This window comes from Mercenaria mercenaria, chromosome 16 (genome assembly GCF_021730395.1).
Source record: "Mercenaria mercenaria strain notata chromosome 16, MADL_Memer_1, whole genome shotgun sequence".
NCBI lineage: Eukaryota > Metazoa > Mollusca > Bivalvia > Venerida > Veneridae > Mercenaria > Mercenaria mercenaria.
The window spans coordinates 5,370,348-5,389,375 of NC_069376.1; the positions used below are offsets into that span (position 1 = coordinate 5,370,348).

Genomic DNA, 19,028 nt, shown 5'->3' on the forward strand with positions numbered 1-19,028 from the left:
TCTGATAATATGAATAACTGCCATAAACCATGCTAATATTTACATTGTTTAACAATTACAGACTGATATTGCAAATCTTGGTTTTTAAAATGTGTCATAAATTTATTTCAACATCAGTAAATTCATGGGAGTTGGTCACCAGGTTTCAATATCTGCAGTATGATACAATATGCAATAAAATTCAAACATGCGTGAAGGTGTGATTTCCTTCGGATAGCCACGTCGTCCTCTCTATTCTTTTTATAACTAAAGTATTTTCACTTCATTCGATCACATGCAGTCATTTTATACCGGATATAGAACATAAAGTAAACTTACATAACAGACTGAATTGCCACACACTTACCACAATTCACCATATCGCTTTTTTTTTCATCATTTTAAAAAACCGCAATTCTTTTTTACCAACGTGAGCATATCTCTTGACATGGCCAAGATTAAAAATAAAACAAAAATAAGCAGAATTAAAAGACGATTCTTACAAATCTTTTATACTTATAATCATTTTTTAATGTTTTATAGTCATGATAGTGAGACAGATAGAATAACTAATAAGTTTCGTCAAAATGTGAACGAAATTTCACATTTTGAAGGTGCGCAAGATGTGTGTCCTGCGTTAATAGAACTCTGAAAATACTCCAATAACTTGAATATCTTTTATAAACCATTTTAACTTTTACTTCGTTTTTCGATTACAGTCTAAAAATGTAGCTTTTGAAAATCTGAATATAATGTTTCATCCGCGGGATGTTGTTCCTGTGCTAATAGCAATTTCAAACATATTTCAATTCTAAAAGATACTATTTATGTAACTTTATAAAAAAAAATGTTTTCAGAGTAGAAAAAAAGTAGAAAGAAGCGTGATTTCCGTCATAACGGGAACGAAATATTACACTTGTTATCTGCGCAAGGTATGTTTGCCCTGCGCTAATAAAAAATCTGGAAATAATCCTGATAACTTGGATATCTTTCATAAACCATGCTAACTTTATCATTGTTTTGTGATTACAGGCTGTAATTGTAGCTTTTGCCAAAAGAATATTTTGTTACATCTGTATCTTGCGCGGGATGTCGGCCCTGCGCTAATAAAAAATCTGGAAATGATCCTGATTACTTGAATATCTTTCATAAACCATGCTAAATTTAACTTTGTTTTATGGTTACAGACTAAAATTGTAGCTTTTGCAAAGACAAATATAATTTTAATTCTGTAACCCGCGCGGGATGTCAGTTCTGCGCTAATAGCAAATCCTGAATTTAAATATATTTAATTTATAAAGGCATATCATTTATTACCTTTTAAAAATGTAGTAGAAATAGATAGAAACAAGAGTGGTTTCCGTCATAACGAGAACGAAAAATTATGTGTTTTATCTGTGCAAGACGTATGTCCTGCGCTAATAGAAAGTTTTAACATTACTCCGATAATTTCATACGCTATGTCAACTTTAATTTTGTTATTACAATTACGACTAAAATTGTAGCTAGAATATTTACTTCTACATAATTCGCGGGATGACGGTCCTGCACTAATCGCAATTCCTGAAATGTCAACAATATACCAAATATATGTCATTTCTTACAATTCTAATTGATATTATTTTTTTTTCATGCTTTTATAATGCAAAATAAATAGAATAACGAGTAAATTCCATCAAAACGTGCACCAAAATTTACATTTTGTAGCTGCACAAAATGTGTGTCCTGCTCTAATAAAAAATCTGAAAATTACTCTGTTTACTAGAATATCTTTCATAAACCATGTAAATTTTATCATTGTTTTACGGGCTGAAAGTCTAGCTTTTGCCAAAATGAATATCTTGTTACATCTGTAACCGGCGCAGGATATCGGTCCTGCGCTAATAGCAAATCCTGAAATGATGCCGAAACTTCAAATATATAATTTTATTTCTAAAGCATTCTATTTATGTACTTTTTTCTAAGAAAAAAAAAGAAGAAACAAACTGTATTTGTGGTAGAAAATAAATAGAAAAAGGAGTGAGTTCTGTCATGAATAGTACGAAATATTACTTTTTTCTCTGCGCAAGATATGTGTCATATGTGTCCTGCGCTAATGGAAAATCCGGATATTACTCCGATAGCTTTAACTTTGCTTTACGAGTCCAAACTAAAATTATAGTTTCTGCAAAGCAGAATATAACGTTACATCTGTAACCTGCGCGGGATGTCAGTCCTGCGCTTATAGCTAGTTTGACCCTTATCATGCTGGACACGATTGATTCCGCCTTTGCTACTCGTTGAGTTGGTCGGCCTACACGTGGTTAAACAGTTAAAATTATGGAAAGAAAAAATATGGCATTTCCTTTGCGTATATAGTTGATTAATCGTGAACTTGTGATTCAATCAGTGTTATATTTCACATTAAGGGATAAATTAATTTTCAATGTTTTTTTTTGTTTTTTTTTTTTGAAATTGGTGACGTAATACTATAATAAACATTTGTTGGCTATAAACTCTTGATAAACAGAAGAGAACAGAACATATCTTTTATTAGCTTTGTACATAATACATCAAAAATATAGAATTGACATTTGCATAACATATAGTATTACATCAGATCTGACTATATGATAAAATTATAATAAATTTACAGATTATGAAAAGGATGATCATATAAAGCGCAAACTATGTGGACAGGCGATCTATGAAAATGTATATATTATCTTGCTTTGATGATAAATCGTCTGTAGCGAATTCCTGTGAATGTTCAGTATTAGAAAATAGTGTTTATTTCCTTAACCTTTTAAAGTATTAAGCAATACATTTGATAGTTGTGAAAGATAGTAAATAGAATAGAGTTTAGAAAAGATCACTTTTACATTTTTCTATTGTAGCCCCGTACGTCCAAAAGACCAGATAGCAAAGAAATATTCCTGTTTTGTTGAATTTTTTCAGTAACCTGTACAACTGATAATGCATCTCATTACAATCCAGATAAAAGTTGCTTCTAAATGCAATACTGGTATGCTTAAGTCTGATGTAATTAAGTTTAATATTTTCAAGCAGTGATAGTAAACAAGTAAACATGGATATCAACTGTACTATATCAGGGTGTGTTACTTGTGCAAATTTTGTCACTTTATATGTTTCATTCTAATATGCCTGCCTCTGTTAAAACACTCTCACGATAGAATGACGTCACGTTAACGTGCGTTGACGTCAAAGATTTTGTTGCGACAAAGAAAAAGCGCTTGTATATTTATCTACTGTTTTAGATTAAGGGCAGCCGCATACTAGTATTGGAATCGAAATAATTTATAGCAAAACCATGTTTTAACACTCTTTATACACTCGGGCGTTCATACGTCGTACAAAAAAATCACTCGGGATGCGCCCGTCGTGCATAAACATACATAGACTTACATCTGCGCAGATAACAAATGTAAAATTTCGTTCTCGTTATGACAGAAATCACTCTTTTTTCTATTCATTTTTACAGTACTCATTTGAAAGTTACATAAATAGTGTGTTTTATGAATGAAATATATTTGAAATACAGTGTAATTTCAAACTTTGCTATTAGCGCAGGACCGACCTCCCACGCAAGTTACAGGTGTAACATTATAGATCCATTTAGATTTGTAAAAAACAACTATAGTTTTAGTCTGTAATCGTAAATCAAAGTAAAAGTTAAAATGATTTATAAAAGATATTCAAGTTATCAGTGTAATTTCCAGATTTATTATTAGCGCAGACACACATCTTGCGCAGATAAAAAATGTAATATTTCGTTCTCGTTATGACAGAAATCACTCTTTTTCTATTCGTTTTTTACAGTATTCATTTGAAAGTTACATAAATAGTGTGTTTTATGAATGAAATATATTTGAAATACAGTGTAATTTCAAACTTTGCTATTAGCGCAGGACCGACCTCCCACGCAAGTTACAGGTGTAACATTATAGATCCATTTAGATTTGTAAAAAAAACTATAGTTTTAGTCTGTAATCGTAAATCAAAGTAAAAGTTAATATGATTTATAAAAGATATTCAAGTTATCAGAGTAATTTCCAGATTTATTATTAGCGCAGACACACATCTTGCGCAGATAAAAAATGTAATATTTCGTTCTCGTTATGACAGAAATCACTCTTTTTCTATTCATTTTTTTTACAGTATTCATTTGAAAGTTACATAAATAGCATGTTTTATGAATGAAATATATTTGAAATACAGTGTAATTTCAAACTTCGCTATTAGCGCAGGACCGACCTCCCACGCAAGTTACAGGTGTAACATTATAGATCCATTTAGATTTGTAAAAAAACTATAGTTTTAGTCTGTAATCATAAATTAAAGTAAAAGTTAATATGATTTATAAAAGATATTCAAGTTATCAGTGTAATTTCCAGATTTATTATTAGCGCAGACACACATCTTGCGCAGATAAAAAATGTAATATTTCGTTCTCGTTATGACAGAAATCACTTTTTTTCTATTCATTTTTTACAGTATTTATTTGAAAGTTACATAAATAGTATGTTTTATGAAAGAAATATATTTGAAATACAGTGTAATTTCAAACTTTGCTATTAGCGCAGGACCGACCTCCCACGCAAGTTACAGGTGTAACATTATAGATCCATTTAGAAAAATTGTAGTTTTAGTCTGTAATTGTAAATCAAAGTAAAAGTTGATAGGATTTATAAAAGATATTCAAGTTATCAGAGTAATTTCCAGATTTATTATTAGCGCAGACACACATCTTGCGCAGATAAAAAATGTAACATTTCGTTCTCGTTATGACAGAAATCACTTTTTTTCTAATCATTTTTTTACAGTATTCATTTGAAAGTTACATAAATAGTATGTTTTATGAATGAAATATATTTGAAATACAGTGTAATTACAAACTTTGCTATTAGCGCAGGACCGACCTCCCACGCAAGTTACAGGTGTAACATTATAGATCCATTTAGATTTGTAAAAAACAATTATAGTTTTAGTCTGTAATCGTAAATCTAAGTAAAAGTTAATATGATTTATAAAAGATATTCAAGTTATCAGAGTAATTTCCAGATTTTCATTTAGCGCAGGGCACCGAACACATATCTTGTGCAGCTACAAAATTTAAAATTTCGTTTACGTTTTGATGAAAATTAGGTCTACTCTTTATTCAATCGATTTTGTACTATAAAATAATAATAATAATATAGATAAGATTTGTAAGAATTTTCTTTTAATTCTGTGACTTTTTTATTTCATCTTTTATCTTAGACATGTTGAGAGATTTGCTCCCGTTGGTAAAAAGAATATTATTGTGAAATTTCAAGATATTTCAATATAATAAAAATTATATTTTGCCAAGTGTGTGCTCGGGTGAAGTAGAAAATTATCAAAATAGCATAAAACATACCAGAGGACGACCTGTGCAAGCTGGAGGAAATCACACCTTCACGCATGTTTGGGTTTTATTGCATCTTGTAGAGACCGTACCATAGCTCTTCGCATACTTTGATTTTTCAAACTAAAGTGATTTTTACAAGTGCACCGGTTACGATGTAAATGTAAACAACGGACTCTGTCTATGAAACTTTGACATGGATGAATGACAGTCGATCTTAGTCATAATACTGATTGACAGTGAATGCTAATGACTCCATGTGTTGCAGAAAGGTATTTAGTTTGTAACTGTAATTTCCCATCAATTGAAATCCTCTCAAAACTGGTAAAATAATTACTTATATGTGGACAAAGCTGACCGTCTTTGCCGTTCGACAGCTGCAAAAAGGGCAAATATAAAAGATTCAGTGTAAGTAATATTTCACTGGTACTACCAGTTAGTAAGTTCATACTCTGAACAACACGTCAGAGAAATTTGGGCAGATTTGACCGATTATGACTTTTGCAGCATTAGATAATATTTTTTCTTTACACAAAAATTGTCGTAAGGTAACAAAGCGAATACGCCGATAATCCGGAGTTCACCGATTATTGTTCCAGTTCACGCAATGTGATCCAGCAATCAAACTGCATAGCTATTAGCTACTGCTGTTATAGGGAAGTGGTAGAGTGTCTGCCTTAGGTGTGAGAGGTCCTGGGTTCGAGTCCCAGTTAGAGCTTAACTATTTGCATTCTGCTAAAGCATAGTTTTGCTGTTAATAGACTGTTCCAGATGTTCTAAATTTTTAGCACGCAGTATCATGGATTATTATTTAGCAATCCAGATCAAAGTTGAATGTTAAATCAAATGCACCCAATTAGAAAATATTCACTATATTATGTCCCTTTGATGTTTATGCTCTCCATGTTTAAGAAGAGTTACATTTCCTTGATCACAAAATTTTCGTTAAGATGAAAATATTAAATGCTCATAACTCCACACTTCTGGTTAAAATATTGTCTATATTTCTGTTTTTGAGAAATATATGGACATTTGTTTTCATTTCAAAGCTTTTTAACTTCAAACCTATGATTTGAAAAACTTAGGTACTATCTCTACATCTTGTATAAGATCGGAGGTATTGAAACCTGGTGACCGACTGCTGTGAATTTACTGATGTAGAAACAAATTTATGACACATAATTTAAGTACCAAGATATTCAGCATTTGACATCTATATTTATTAATAAATTGACCAACTGCATGATTTATCAAACACGAAATGCAAATTTCTGATATATAAAGTTACATTTGTTGTTTGCGCTGCGCATTTGGTAAATCGCGCAGGTTAAATTTATCCTGCGCAACAATTGGTAAATCGTTGCGCATATAACCAACGTACAAATATTTGTTATATGCGCTGCGCGTTTGGTAAATAGCGCAGATTGGTTATTTGCGCTCAACATATACATATTTCAAATATATTCAGCACTGACGCAGCATTTCACGTGAATTGCCTTGTTAATACACGTTTTTTTTCTTTCGTTAATACATGCCAGGATTCAGTTAAATAAGACCATGACATAATTATGATACTGCAATAGTGTACCGAAGCTTCGATGTTGATTTCGTTTTAAATTTGGGAGACGTTGGTCGGTTTGACCTGGTCAGTAATAGGTTAATCATAGCACAGTTACAGATTTCTATGAAAAATCAGCCACCGTTGTGGAAACATGTCTAGAAAGAAGCCATCGCTGCGGAATCGGCCATTGTTATGGAAATCGGCCTACGTTGTGGGACCCGACAATGATATGAAACGTTCATATATATGAAATTATATCATCCAGTATATTTTTTTACAGATAGTATTGTAATGAATATTAATGTGCAAATATTATCAATCAAAAATTGTGATAAAGTTAAAAGAAAACCATTATCTTTTGATATCTGACTATTATCATTTGGAAAATATTTCAGCTTCAAAATGATACCTTAGTCATTGGAAAAGACGATGTCCTTAATGTGCTGGATGATGTTCGTAAAACAGTTCAAGATGCTAAAAGCAAAAAGTTACAACTTATCCAACTTACAAAAAAGCATATCAGTGATATTGTCAAACGTGGAAAGGTGTCAATGTCTCAGTTAGATAAAGCATATAAATCTGCAATGGATGAAATAGAAAAGCAAGCAAAGAAATCGATTGAAGACGTACAAGCTGAAGGAGCAAAACAAAAAGAAGATATAGTGTCAGAAGGACATACTGTTAAGAGAAAGTTAGTAGATGCGACTGATCAAGAATTTAAAAGGTTGAAAACAGAGGCCACTGCAGTTATTGCATCAAAAGCTGGTGAAGTTGCAGAACAAATAGCGGGAGCCAGAGATGAAGTGTTAGAGCAGATTGAGAAGACAAAAACAGAAAGCAAAGAAGATATATACAACAAATTAAAAAATGGTAAGTGTATTTTTTTGCATATTTCATTATCTCTCATGAACAAGTTCAATCAAACCTTGTCTGCTATTCTTCTTCTTTGTTGTATTCTTTGCTTCCAAGGGATCGTTTTAAAGATATGATTATACAACATTTTGTGAGAAATTGGCTGTCTGATTTTTATACGCCCCTCTCTGAAAACCGAATTAAATCCTAATATCATCATAAAGTACCGTATCTGTCTTATTTGAAGATGCAAGCATGTTAGAAACATTAAAATTCGTTGATCTTCACCAGTTTGCATTAAAAGAAGAAAAACATAACCGATTAGTCAAAAGCATCTCCACCAGGTAAAAAAGAAGTAATCATAAAGTTGTTATAAAGAGAATAATAATGAAAATGACAGTAAACAATATTTGGCCATAACCATTCTAGCACATACTAGTCCTCCAGTACAGTAACCGTACAAACTTACTTAACGGAAAATTAAGGAACATAACAGCAAACAATTTGTTTTTATGAAAGCATGAAAATAAGTATTCGATATAATGTAAACCGATCAGAGAAAACAGTAAACTGTATAAAATGTGTAAACTACATTGAATCATTCTTATTCTTAAATGAAATGTAAGTGGAATAAAACTGTTTGGTTGAATATATTTCGAATAGTAATTATAGCTTCCCTTTTTGCACCACTGGCCGTGAAGGTACTTCAGTGGCATGGGCCAGTTTCGCATTTGGCCCGGGTACGTATACGTTTTTTAAATAAAATAGACAGATGCACTTTAAAGGCATTTATATTCAACTGGTTATTTATGATGTTTATAGAACTGAGGATTCCTGCGTACGAGTAGTTATTGTGTAAAGTACATGTACTTGAATCGATTTTCCTAGCTCCGGGTAGACGGCCGGGTCTAAAGTCTTACCTGAGGTAACGGAATTCAGACGAAATGGAAACGGTCATTCATCCATCCAGATTCAGCTCAAAATAGCGGAAAAAGTAAACGGTTATGAGACACTTTTCTTCCCACCATTATTTTTGTCTGGTCACATGCTTTAAAAATATGCATGTGTTTTAGGTCAGTCATTTGTAGATAATACGGTATAGGTCGCGCAAAGTGTGCATTTTTTGGCCATTTTTGCCTCAAAATTTAGTGTCCTGAAACCTGCGTTTTACTCGCTTTTATCACAGAAGCAACAGAATCGGCAGGCTGAAAGTGTCACACAATGAAGTGCTAAGTCTGTGCAATACATTCGCTTAAAACTTGCCTTGAATTTATCAAAATTGGATTTTTCATGATTTTTTTCGCACTGGTATCAGCGCAGATTTGTGGAATTTTCAAATTAACTGTCCCTTGCCCCCATTCTGCAATTGAACGGAAATGAAAATTATTTTACAGACCAGAGAAATACGGTAAGTAAATTTATTACCTAAACGGTACTGTCTGTCTAAAGTTAAAATATTATAAAGTTAAATAATTCCAAAAAATTGTCTTTAAATGCTCAAGTTTCTTAAATTATGTGTAAGTATTTCAGAAATAAGTACACTGTCCTATACATTTTATTTAACCATATTAAAGGTCATAAGTTTAATTACGACTTTTCCACATTAATGAAAAAAAATCTGTGCGCAAAACTTCAGATTTTCCTGTAGACCCTTATTATGAAAACTTATTGAGATATTTTTTCAGATCAGTGTTGCAAAATATCGACCGCACGACCCTATCTCATCTATTTGCATAATTTTCTAAATACAACTTAATTTTTAGTAAGGGTTTAATCAAATTCTGCAATAAAACATTGTAGCGTTAAAATCAAGTCTTTGTTTTACCACAAAACATGTAAGTCTGAGCATTCTTTATCTAAGACATTTTAAAACAGCCATTTTTGCCAAATATTTATAGAATTTTAAGTTTTGCGGGTTAAATGTAAGCCTACATATACGCCATACGGAATGTGTGAAAATAGATGACTGACTAGGGTAATTGATACATTTTGGAGAATATAGCTCGGTACAAGGAAACATTACAAAGATGTTGACAGTTTGATTTGTAATTATTCCTATTTTTCTGATTCAGGTGATAAGATGGTACTTATATACTAGCACTATACTCTAAATTTGTTAACATAGTGATATTTTGAAATATTTAAGGTATTTAAGGCACACAGTTTCAGCTTTCTATCTGTTCTACATTATCCATAAAAATGATAATTGCAAGTAGAATGATTTTTCCATACAAAATTCAGATGATTGTCTCCTTTTGTTGGATATTGTTTAAACAAATAAAATAACGTATTAGATGCATAAAAGATTAAAAAAATGAAGCTACATTAAACACGAAAGATATTTGTTTCTTCTAAGAAGTCACGATAAATGCAAGATAGGCCTAAGCTCAGGACGGCCAGCAATGTATGTTTTTGACGACAACGTTAGTGACGTCATACAACTTCCAGCTTTTCCCGGAAAGAAAGGAAATGAATGTAAACAGGCATATCTTGCAACGAATGTAGAATTTGGATTAGTATATAGACAAGGATCATTCCGTCTAAATTTATAAGCGTGATTCTGTTTTAAATAAAAAGTCAATTTTTAACTTACTTGAACGGATTGAAAATAGCTCGGCCTTAGCATAACATGTCAGCTTTTCATTTTCGAAAAATATTTTAACTCGGAATAAATACAAATCCTGCAGGAGTCCGTAATGGAGCAAGGGTAAATCTATATGAAGACAAATTCCAACACGGTGTTTCTTCCCCTTACCGGTACAGTGAGGTAGATATGTAGATTTTTGGAACTTCGTCAAATCGTTGAAAAGGTGTCAACAGTTTTGCAATAAAAACGCATGCTGCGACAAAATTGTCATAATATTTCGACATTTTTTTCTCGCACTGTAGAAATAATTTTACAATTGTCAAATAAAATAGTGTGTGCAGTTTGAAGAGTTGTCGACAAAATTTATTTCGAGATAGATATATTAATACGGAAGCGGAATAATTATCTTAATCTAAGAATTGAATTCATAACAAAACATGTTGCAATTCAAGAACGTCTTTAAGAAAAGTCATTGTCTGTTTTCAATGGAACTAAAATCAATGCATTGATGTTGAATTTTCTTCAGCATCCTACAGAGGGAGTAACTACAATATAGATAGAATTTTAGAATAATTTGCACTACATTTACAAAGAGAAACTAAATAATAAAAGTCATTTTATGCCCCCAATGTCGGTCTGTCGGTCTGTCGGTGAGTCAGTCCGTCCGTTGGTCGGTATGTAGACCAATCCGTTTCTGGATGATAACTCAAGAATGATTAGACATAGGATCATGAAAGTTGATAGGGAGGTTGTTCATCACCAGCAGATGACCTCTATTGATTTTGAGATCTGTATGTCAGAGGTCAAGGTCACAGTGACCCTGAACAGTTAAACGGCTTCCGGATGATAACTCAAGAACTCTTAGGCCTAGGATCATGAAGGTTGATAAGGAGGCTGGTCATAACCAGTAGATGACCTCTTCTGATTTTGAGGTTAAACCAAGCAGAATTGTGTTCTGTCGGCACCTCACCTGAAAACCGTGTAAAGACAGGATGCCGTGTATGCCCTTTTCTCATAATTCCGAGCCTCTAAAGCTAAAGTTCCTACCGATATATTGGAAAATGGGGGAGTCATACTTATTTTACATATATTTAATATTAAAGAAATTACCACAACAAGAATGTCCGTTCGACATGTATAAAATATGCACTGTTTCTGTAGACCCTGGGAATGCATAAATAAAACATGTGTCCATAACAGCCTGAAACGGCCGACTTCGATCGGCTAATGTCAGCTGAATAGTCTTGTTTTTTCGATATTTCCAGCACTTTAGTTGTGTTTTATGCAAGAATAGCGATACCACACGTTTGTTTCGTGAAACAACATCTGCTGAATCCCTCGGGCTATGTTGGTGCAGTAGGGCTCGTGCACCAACATATCCCTTTGGATTCTGCAGATGTTGTTACGTGCGTTAACCCTACAATGTTAACGTCACGTCGACGTGATATTTAGCGCAGTGTATACATCTAGAAATAGCGCTTTCAAATTTGATCAAATGTTTTACTTATACTGCGTTCAGACTACGATTTTAATCCTATATTGACTTGGATTTATTATTAGCTCACCATGGTGAGCTATTAGGATCACTCATCGTCCGGCGTCCATCGTCCGTCGTACGTAAACTTTTACTTTAAACGACATCTTCTCATAAACCGCTAGGTCAATTTCATCCAAGCTTCACAGGAATGTTCCTTGGGTAAAGCTCTACAAAAACTGTTCAATGAATTGAATTCCATGCAGAACTCTGGTTGCCATGGCAACCGAAAGGAAAAACTTTAAAAATCTTCTTCTCAAAAACCAGAAGCTATAGAGCTTAGGTATTTGGTGTGAAGCATTGCCTAGTGGATCTCTATCAAATTCGTTCAAATCATGACCCCGGGGTCAAAATTGACTCCGCCCCAGGGGTCACTTGATTTTACATTGGAAAATCTTAAAAACCTTCTTCTCAAAACCCAGAAGCCCTAGAGCTTAGATATTTGACATGTGGCATTGCCTAGTGGACCTCTACTAAAGTTGTTCAAATCATGCCTCGGGGTCAAAATTGACCCCGCCCCAGGGGTCACTTGATTTTACATGGATTTCTATAGGAAAATCTTCAAAAAAAAAGAAAATAAACCAGAAGGTCTAGAGCTTAGATATTTGACATGTAGCATTGCCTAGTGGACCTGTACAAAATTTGTTCAAATCATGACCCCCGGGGTCAAAATTAACCCCGTCCCAGGGGTCACTTGATTTTACATAGAAAAATCTTCAAAAAATTTCTGAAAATAAACCAGAAGCCTAGAGCTTAGATATTTCACATATAGCATTGTCTAGTGGATCTCTACAAAATTTGTTCAAATCTTGACCCGCGGGGTCAAATTGACCCCGCACCGTGGGGGTTACTTGATTGTACATAAAAAAATCTTCAAAATTTTCTAAAAATAAACCAGAAGGCCGTGATCTTATATATTTGACATATAGCATTACCTAGTGGACCTCTACAATATTTGTTCAAATCTTGAACCCCCCCCCCCCCCCCCCCCCACACACACACCAGAATAAAATTGACTCAGCCCCAGGGGTTACTTGATTGTACATAGGGAAATCTACATAAATTTGCTAAAAATAAACCAGAAGGCCTATATCTTAGATATTTGATATGTAACATTGCCAAGTAAACTTCTACAAACTTTTTTCAAATCATGACCCCGCGGTAAAATTGGTCCCGCCCCAGGGGTCACTTGATTTTACATAGGAAAATCTTCAAAAAAAATCAGAAAATAAACCTGAAGGCCTAGAGCTTAGATATTTGACATGTAGCATTGCCTAGTGGACCTCTACACAATTTGTTCAAATCTTGACCCCCCCCCCCCCCCACCGCCAGGGTCAGATTGACCCAGCCCCAAAGGTTACTTGATTATACATAGGGAAAACTTAATAAATTTGCTAAAAATAACCAGGAGGCCTAGATCTTAGATATTTGATATGTAACATTGCCTAGTAGACTTCTGCAAACTTTGTTCAGATCATGACCACCGGGGTAAAATTGGCTTTGCCCCAGGGGTTACTTGATTGTACATCGGAAAATCTTCCGAAAATATCTAAAAGTCATCAGTTTGACATTTGAAACATGTACCTCATATTTTTCAGGTGAGCGATCCAGGGCCATCATGACCCTCTTGTTTAAACTTATTTGCGTCCACACTATATGCGGTGTAAAACGTGAATTATGTAAAGGTCAAGTGGGTTCTGTAATATAGCATTAAAACTACCTCGGAAGGTGGTGTTAATGCTATATTTAAGAAATAATTTGTAGCAAAACGATGCTCTATCACTGTTTATACACGATGGGCGATTATACGCCAGTCGTAATAATTTCACAAGGGCGCAGCCTGAGTGAATTATTTTGAACGACATTATAACCGCCCGAGTGTATAAATAGTGTTAAAGCATCGTTTTGCTATAAATTATTTCGATTCTAATATGAGTTTTGTTGTAAATTAATTTTAAATCAAATATGACAGAACTGTTTCTTCGCGCATGCATGGCACCAACTGTTAGGTCGTCACGCTCTTTGTTTATGCACTCCAGGACCGGAAGTAGTAATACGACTTGCGGAATAGTCCAGTTTGGGCGCAAAAGATGGCGAATAACCAACTTAATGTATGTGTATATTAATCAAGACAGTTGTTCATTGTGACATTTCGTTTTAAACATGCCATTAAGTAAAACATTTGATCAAATTTGAAAGTGCTATTTCTTGATGTATACATGGCGCTAAACATCACGTCAACGTGACGTCAACATAACATCGTTGCGATAATTAAAGCATTGTTAGTCATATAAGAATAAAAAGTAATACTACATTATTTTACAAGTGTGAAGGCAAATGGGAGTTATAACTGGTTTTACAATCCCAAATCCACAGATCTTACCTTTTTGGCAGAAGAATACCATGTGTTTCTCTTTTGTATCAAACAGTTGATGCTATGGCTGGCAAACGTTATTGGAGTGTTAATGAAACAAAAACATTAAATTGCGATATGGAATCATGCTGATGCTCAAAATGGACTATAGATGGAATGAACAGAAATTCTTAGATGACCACAGAAGTTTAAACATTGATGACTCCTTCGTGTTTCTGTCAGCCTCCTTCTTTGTAACCTTTTTTTTTTTTGGCTTATTGCAAAATATTTGTTTACTTCCAAAATTGCATGTATATATTTAAACCACATTTCTTTGCCTAGTGTGCACGCAAACTAGATTATATTTTGATGTCAAATACCAACTATGCCAATAAGTGCCTGATAAAAACAGAACAAAAACGACCTGCTAGTGTGAACACGATATAAGCAGCATGTTTAAAACAAAATGTCACATTGAACACATTGAACAGCTATTTTGATTGATTCACATATATAAAGTTGGTTATTCGACATCTTTTGCGCCTAAGCTGAACTCTTCCGCAAGCAGTTTTACCATTTCGGTACTGGCATGCATAAATTAGCTTGTGACGACCTAAGGCTTCAGGTCAGTAATTCATATCCTTCTTTGTTTCATATAAAAAAGACATATTTGCTCTAGTCTGTGCAATAAATACCTACTTCCTGTTTCGATCTGCAAAACTTTCCATATGGGTTGTATGAACATTAAAACCGTCTCATTTCATGTAGAATGTATTCTAGTTATAAAAAAGTGTGATTAAAGCACTCATTCCACTCGAATTTGCGCAAAACAAATGGGAAAAGTAGGATCTATTTATTAGGGACTTCTTTCTACACCACGGGAGCACATTCTCGACGGAATTACTGACTTTTTTCCTATGAGAAATATTTCTTATCAAATTTCATACCATTTTCATTTCTTTTTTCAAGAAAGATGTGATACAAAACATTTTAAATTACCAAGTTTCATTGTGAAAACTCGATATTTTAGAGAAATATAGACATTTAATTGAAGCCACCCCCTACCCATTTACTGGATTAAATTTAGGCCCTATGCTCTCTTTATAGAAAAGTTTCACCTGTATGCATTATTTTTGACTTGGATCATTCCGTCATGAATATGACTCCAATTGATGCATTTGTGCATTTTCTCACATTTTGGAAAAAATATTGACCTTTTAATCGCAGAAATCGCTGGATAAATAGACGCATCTACTCAAAATATTGTCAAAATTCAACATTTTTCAAATTTGATGAAATTGTTTGTGGGCAAAATATCTCGACCAAGTTTGATAACCATCAAAATCGCCCCAGGCACTTTTAGATAATGGCCCTTGAATTACTCGAAAAACTGCGAAATTAGCATTGTCCCTTTACTTCAAAAGATTTTCATCCGATCTTCACCACACTATGTGAACATTTTTTCGGACATTAAATCTCGGCCAAGTTCGATAAACACACAAATAGCCCCAAGTATTCTTGGATTATGGCCTATGAAATACACGGTTTCTGCGATATTAGCCTTGTCCATTCAAACAGTTTTGATCTGATTGCTGATTTCTGATACCTTCTTACTCTTATTTGAGTAAAAATCGCATAAAACATCAACATTATTACCTTAATGATACGTAACTGAATATATTGACGGGCGTATTTTTTACAGTCTGGCACTCTTGTTTCATTTTAAAGTTTGAGAGTAGGAACCTATGTGACCAAGTGGTTAAGGTCGCTGACTTAAAACCATTTGCTTCTCACTTATTTGGGTTCGAGCCATGTTTAGGGCGTTTATTTTCAAATGTGAGGAAGTCATCCAGCTGGCTTACGGAAGGTTCGTGGTTCTACTTAGATGCCCACGTAATGAAAATATGCCCGGTGGCGACTAGGATCTTCCTTCACCATGAAAGCTGGAAAGTCGCAATATAACTTTTAACTATTTTAACATAGTTTGTATGTTTAAGCTCGCATGCTACCAGTTCGCACCAACAGTCACTCAAAGAGAGAATCACTTCGAGGACAACAACGTATTGCTACACTAAGCAAAGACATAATATGTATTCTGAGTCACAGTAGCGTTCTCATTGACAGTTATTAGTTTTTTAGTGCTGCAAGAAGATTTGTCTTTCTGAACCATTGCATAAACGAATTGATATAGTACTGTGATTATGTATCTATATTTTGAAGTCAATATTTAAAACTTCCGCTATAGCTCTATTGGATACGACGTCGGGAAAATGTATTGCCTCGGCGGTCCGGGTTCCATTCCCGAGGCGGTAATATCTTTTCTTATTTTGCAATTTTAAAAACATTTTAGAAACAAAACTTTATATTCTAATGTTCATGTTATCATGAATATGATCAAACTTTAATTTGAAATAAAGATTAATTTTTAGCCAAATCTAGAGGTCAGTGCCTTGAAATAGTTTTACACGAATGGTTACTCGGGATACCCTTTGTAGCGACTGTTCCAATTACTCCGATTAGCCAAAAACATGACCGCCTGAATTAAAAAAAAAACAGATATAAAGAGATTAATAATAATACAAAATAATTTTATTAAACGATAATTGGCTGTATGGGCCCACTAAACCCTACAGACTTTTACATTAGGAAAATAAGGAAAGTAAAGTACAAGATTTTTTATATTTTTTTTATCTGCATGAAAATAAATTAAATAAGCCATATTTATACTAACAGAACAAGACAATAGAAAACAGTAATCTGTATAAAACTTAAAACTTTGCATTGACACTTACACCTCTTAATTATAAGAAACCTGAAAATGCAAGGTAAGGGGAATAAGTCTGTTTGGTTCAGAGTTATTCGATATGTAGTTATAGCTTCCCCTTATGTACCTCTTCGCAATAAAAGAGGTAATATACCTTAACGTCCAATCTGACTTAAGTACTTGATCTTCTAAACGAAGATCTGAGAACGACCCATTTACATACGTCTTCTGTTTATTTTGGATTTCCAGTATTGTAATTTTTAATTGAACCAATCAGACGACTTAATGTCAAAGAGTAACCCGGGACCCCTCGCTTACAAAGCAAGTGGCCTACCGACTGAGCTAACCGGCTATATGACATATTAAGACATAAGAATTGTAAATATAATAAGTCAAACCTACAGGTAGATTTGCAAAATGTTGTAAGTTAAGCTCTGATTGGCTAGCGAAATGGTCGTCAGAACGAGGCTATGAATAGGTCGTTTTCAGATCCTATGCGTAGCGTAATAGGAGATGTACTTTAGTCAGATTGCCTTAACGTCCCCATTGGAAGCTTACGAAAGGATTAACGGCAATGTTTACGACAAACTAAATATGTTTGTATATTCATTCTTTAACATGTGCTAAAACTATGCATAAATTACAACAGAGACTCATTTTCCATGCAAATTTCATAACTTCTATCTTGAAAGTATGTACTTCTGAGTATTCGAATTCCAAAACAGTCGATGAACAAACTGCAATATGTCCAAAACACGGCAGCTACAATCGTAACCAGAACATCCAGATACGACCATATAACGTCTGTGCTGCGTGAACTCCATTGGCTTCCTGTGCAATGTAGGATAGAATACAAAATTATTGCACATACCTATAAACCACTCAAAGATCAATCACCAGCTTATATATTGAACACGTTAGAAATATATACATCATTCAGAAATCTGAGATCGCAGGATAATGCATTAAAACTGGTGGTGCCCAAACGTTGAACAATGCGATTTGGTGACAGGAGCTTTCAGACAGCAACTGCGAGGTTATGGAATGCCCTCCATCTGGCATAAGAGAGTGCAAGACCTTGCAAAGTTTCAAAAAAGCGCTAAAGAAGCATTCTAACACTATCCGATTCACTTTCCTATTAAACAAAGAAGGCTGGAAACAGTGAATTATTAAACAACAATTCACTGTTCTGACGTCACAATTATTACGTCATAGCGTCAAGCGGCGTAGCGGCGCGCTGGAAAAGAACCCGATTGAAAACGGGCACATATTTAATGCATGCCGACAAGGATGTACTTTAAAGTCCTTAATAACGTGTTAGAATCGAAATAATATATCTCATTTAGTAATTTGCTCTTGAATAAATCACTGTTTGTCGTTCAGATGCGCAGCATTATATCACTCGGGCTGCGCCCTCGTGATATAATTCCTTCGCATCTGAACTCCAAACAGTGATTTATTCAGCGACAAATCACCGATGAGATATATTATTTCTTAATTATTTCATACAATTCTCACTGATTACTATAATGTAGATTCTTTGCCGGCCAATTTAAAATGTTTGATATCTTATTAGATTTCTACCGTAATGTAATTTTATGTTCTTCTATAATAGTTCTATTACCATTTTTAGCTCACCTGAGCACGAAGTGCTCAAGGTGAGCCTTTGTGATCGCCCTGTGTCCGTCGTCGTCAGTCGTCCGTCCGTCCGTCCATCCGTCCGTCGTCAACAATTTGACTGTTAACACTCTAGAGGTCACAATTTTGGCCCAATCTTAATGAAACTTGGTCAGAATGTTACCCTTTTAAAAATCTTTGACGAGTTTGATATTGGGTTATCTGGGGTAAAAACCTAGGTCACCAGGTCAAATCAAAGGAAAAGCTTGTTAACACTCTAGAGGTCACAAATTTTGGCCCAATCTTAATGAAACCTGGACAAAATGTTACCTTAACAATATCTTGGAGGAGTTTGATATTGGGTCATCTGGGGTCAAAAACTAGGTCACCGGGTC

The 19,028-nt window shown here is 34.2% G+C and overlaps 3 protein-coding genes across 3 annotated transcripts in view; 2 read left to right on the forward strand and 1 right to left on the reverse strand.

Moving 5' to 3' along the window:
* The window catches only part of LOC123544264 (uncharacterized), a 200,719-nt gene that overhangs the window by 128,844 nt on the left and 52,847 nt on the right, over positions 1-19,028 (forward strand). The window lies entirely within an intron of this gene.
* LOC123543813 (uncharacterized) overlaps positions 1-19,028 on the reverse strand; it is a 453,424-nt gene that overhangs the window by 65,275 nt on the left and 369,121 nt on the right. The gene's annotated exons all lie outside the window — the stretch shown is intronic.
* The window catches only part of LOC123540405 (uncharacterized), a 36,782-nt gene that overhangs the window by 2,408 nt on the left and 15,346 nt on the right, over positions 1-19,028 (forward strand). The window contains exon 2 of the mRNA XM_053526067.1: positions 7,322-7,796. Coding sequence (XP_053382042.1) covers positions 7,322-7,796 — 475 coding nt within the window. The remainder of the gene's footprint in view (positions 1-7,321; positions 7,797-19,028) is intronic.